This window comes from Opisthorchis viverrini (genome assembly GCF_000715545.1).
Source record: "Opisthorchis viverrini unplaced genomic scaffold opera_v5_160, whole genome shotgun sequence".
Classification (NCBI taxonomy): Eukaryota; Metazoa; Platyhelminthes; class Trematoda; order Opisthorchiida; family Opisthorchiidae; genus Opisthorchis; species Opisthorchis viverrini.
The window spans coordinates 612039-615630 of record NW_008751817.1 but is presented as its reverse complement, the minus strand read 5'-3'; the positions used below and the strand labels follow the sequence as shown (position 1 = coordinate 615630).

Here is a 3592-nt window from a genome sequence, read left to right as displayed (position 1 = left end):
CTACACCCTTTTTTCACTTGTGCCTTTCAGGTGAACGACAGCCACTGACCGACAAGAACAAAACCGACCCGGGAAACTTGGGCAAAAGCCTCGATCCTGTGTATAAATCCGTGAATCCGTGAATCCGCTACGCATGAAAACCCCCGACCTAAAGCAACGCGCCGTTCTTAACTTCAAATAGATGGCGGCTAAGCGGATTTCTCGTTCTGCCATCAACTGGTTGGAGTTGCATAACCAGTGTCCTAAACACCAGTTGGATCAATTTCGTGATTTCAAGACCCGAACAGATGGCCTGGTTTCCAGGTTAGTGTAAAACATGCTTGTAAGTGGTTTAGGATATCTGGTTTGCCCGAATCTCTTCCACAAATAAATTGGGACGCGTATGCCCACACAGTCCCCGTTCCGGGGCTGGTAGACAAATTCAGAAAAGAGTATGAAAATCTCCAAGTAGAGTATCCAAAGGATTCTGCGAATGTTCTGGACAAAGTGAAAGCCCAGGGACAGCAAATGGTGAGCTGCTTGCTCGCATGTCAGTTGACGTGTGCTTTACTTTCAGATGGATAACGCTAAACGTCATATCGCCGTGTGTGAAAAAATGAAAACGAGTGCAAACAAAATGGTAGTTTAGAGCTTTCCAATACACATTCAGTTGCAGAAAAACACCGTTGACAACCTGCCCAAAATAGATGAACTTATTCCAGAACTGACCATCGCCTATTTCCCTCTCACGAACTTAGACCCATTTAGAACTGGGGAGCGCAAGCCCGAAGAAGAGAAAAACCTGTTGAAAAATGTTGCTCCGAAAGCGCACTGGGACTTCAGTTGAGAATTGCGATCCAATGTATTCCATTAGCTCATGAAAGTAGAAAACATGCAGATTATCTTGTCAGTATTTCTTGTGTGCAACTTATCAATAGTCATGCGACTGTGGGTTGCCACTGGCGAGTCGGTAGTAATTTAGTTTCGCAACGCATCAGCAATCGAGAATTACACTTTACTCTCAAAAACTCAGTCCACTTTGTTTTGAGCGCTGCTACGATATGAAGTCAGCGTTGTTTGTAACCTAAATGATAGGGGCGATATGTTTTTTTATTGTTGTTTTGGATTCCGTTGAGCTCTCCGAAATCGTTTTACATATCTGACTGGATGTTAGTCAAAATTCGCGGTCTCATGCCACAGCAGCCGTGGCGTTGTCAGCGGGATCGCTTAGCAGCACACCCCAGGGAATGATCGCGGAAACATGAGTTGTTTACGTATCCCTTCTTGTTGACTTATCCGATTTTAGCTATTTCCGTAAGTTATTTCACTTTGCGTCGGCCTTGGCAACTTCTGCATGTCCATCTTCATCAACGGGTTCAGAAACATGAACACCAATTTTGAAACTAAGGCCCAATCAGCTCTGGTCACGAAATTCATGCGGACGAGCAAGATAGCCTGCTGTTGCTGGTACTCTTGATTCAGTCAGAATTGACCCAAGATTCTACTCAGAACTCAAGATTCGGGACACATTTGTTACTGAACTCCCTGTATCCTATCACCATTTTTCCGTTTTTGGCCCTGCCTCTCGGGTGACACAGGGCCCTGTAAGCCTGAATATGCAGCGTATGTATTGTGTTTGAATGACTAACAAAATCACCGCTTGACTGATCACTTGTCAACAATCGCTCCTGCAGGGTGCATTTGGCAGCGTCTGTGAAATAACTTTAGAGTGGGAATTCTCACTTGATTGGCGTTCACACCGATGGTCTACACCGGCGAGTTCAAATGCCAAACGTTAACGGATAGAAAACACTTGAATGCTAAACTCACCACGTTAACTTTGAATAGATACTTACGGCCATGTCATTTGTAAGCTGACTCCACCCTGGTGACTGAATCCGCTGAATCACTTGTAACCAGGCGATTCACACTCCCTCCCTGAAGCGTTTGGTGGACGTATGACTTGATCCCGCTCTTTGGTAAATTTGGTAGGTGCAGTGTATCGTCTCCATCGATGTATTTTGTACATCCCTGCTGAAGTTTGCGTGTCAGGGTGGTTGAAGCATGTATTACGCGTGTCCGACCACATTATACCACAGAAAATCGCGTCTTCTACTCAACCCTTGCTGTCGAAAGATGTGGAACACAGTCCGTAACGTGATAACACCAAATGAGAGCAACTACTGTCAATCTTGTGGGAAATACTCGCCTTCCCAAGCTACCTTCCGTGTATTTGGTCAGGAGCTTTACAAGACGTGTGACGTAACTGATCCCAGTGATGGCCTTGCCGTCACTCCTTAGCTGAACGGTTTAGCTAGTTTGCCCGTCGTATTCAAGGATTGTGTTAGATGAGCAGATGGCTCGCTCTAAATATGTCTGGTTGAATGGGGCTGGCACCGCGCCGTGAATATTTCCCCGAAGAACCTTTACAATAAGTTCTCAACCTATCCTTTTCGCCCTTTGCTATGACCATTCTCCATGGTTTTCACTAGTCCTTTAGTATCGACGATACCGATGATAAGCGTGTGCGCGTGAAACACCCTCAGGGTGAAAAAAAACTTCAACATAACCATGCTTTCTATATCATAATCTCACAAGGTAGTTATTTCATCGACATCACGAGGGTTTAGCGTTACGTTAGTGGTACGTTTGTCACCTCCCAGTGGACATGTAAGCGTAGTCCACTCTACTAGATCGGCACTCTTCTAATTCTTTGCGGATGTACTGCCTACGCGCAGGGTTTAATTGATGGCGTGTAGCGAATTCCAGCACGCTATGTGCAACGCAAGTGCAGCAACTGGTACGTTCACACTTGCAGATTGAGTTCGTGGTGATATCCTAATCCGTGGATCCATTCACCAAGGTCCAACAGTTGACTGCTTAGTGTGTTCTCATTAAACCCCAACTGACCAACCTGAGTGTCTGGATCTCTGGTTATCACCATCGCACTGCTCGGGGTAACTGGAATGAATAAGTGATAGCACTCAGTTTCAAAAGAGGACCATCAGTGAATAAGGTAGTCATAAGCGGACTAGATTGACTCCAGTCGTAACTGGGTTCTTGCTGTCACTTTCCCGCATCGGCTTATGATAGCTCGTGATGCGTTGACCCTAGAGCAGCAAGCTGGATTACCGCTTGGGAGAGGCCGCGTTGAACACATCTTCGCAGTTCGCCAGCTGCTAGGACAACGGCATGAATATAAGGGATGTACAGTTTTGGTATTCCTGTATTTTCAAAGAGTATTTCATTCGGCTGGCTGGTCTTTTCTTAACGCACTTGCCCAGCATAATGCACCAAAAATGTGATAGTGTAATGTGTACTCAGACTTGTGAAGTGTGAGGGTTTATGAAGGACCTCGTAGAAACTCATCTTTAAGAGATAATGTTGCATACTGATGCCCAGTCCTTCCATTATCAGTTTCGTAGCCAGCTGGTTAATGAACACGAGAGGTTCTTCAGAACTCAGGTGTTCAAATAATTACCCGTGTTCTGGGATATACAGGCGACGTTTTAATCGTCTTTGGACAGAAGAAGGTGCAGGCATTATGAGGTTGACTGACCAGTCATTGCGTCCTTTGTCATGCACTTACCATCTACAAAATTTAAGTCGCGTG

General features: G+C 45.4%; 1 protein-coding gene across 1 annotated transcript; it reads left to right on the top strand.

Moving 5' to 3' along the window:
- Window positions 1-181: 181 nt before the first annotated feature.
- T265_07175 (hypothetical protein) lies at window positions 182-826 on the top strand (the record flags this gene model as incomplete). The annotated part of the gene is made up of 4 exons (XM_009172626.1): window positions 182-303; window positions 336-510; window positions 557-619; window positions 656-826. The coding sequence occupies 4 exons, from the start codon at window positions 182-184 to the stop codon at window positions 824-826; spliced, it is 531 nt and encodes a 176-aa protein (XP_009170890.1).
- Window positions 827-3592: the final 2766 nt, after the last annotated feature.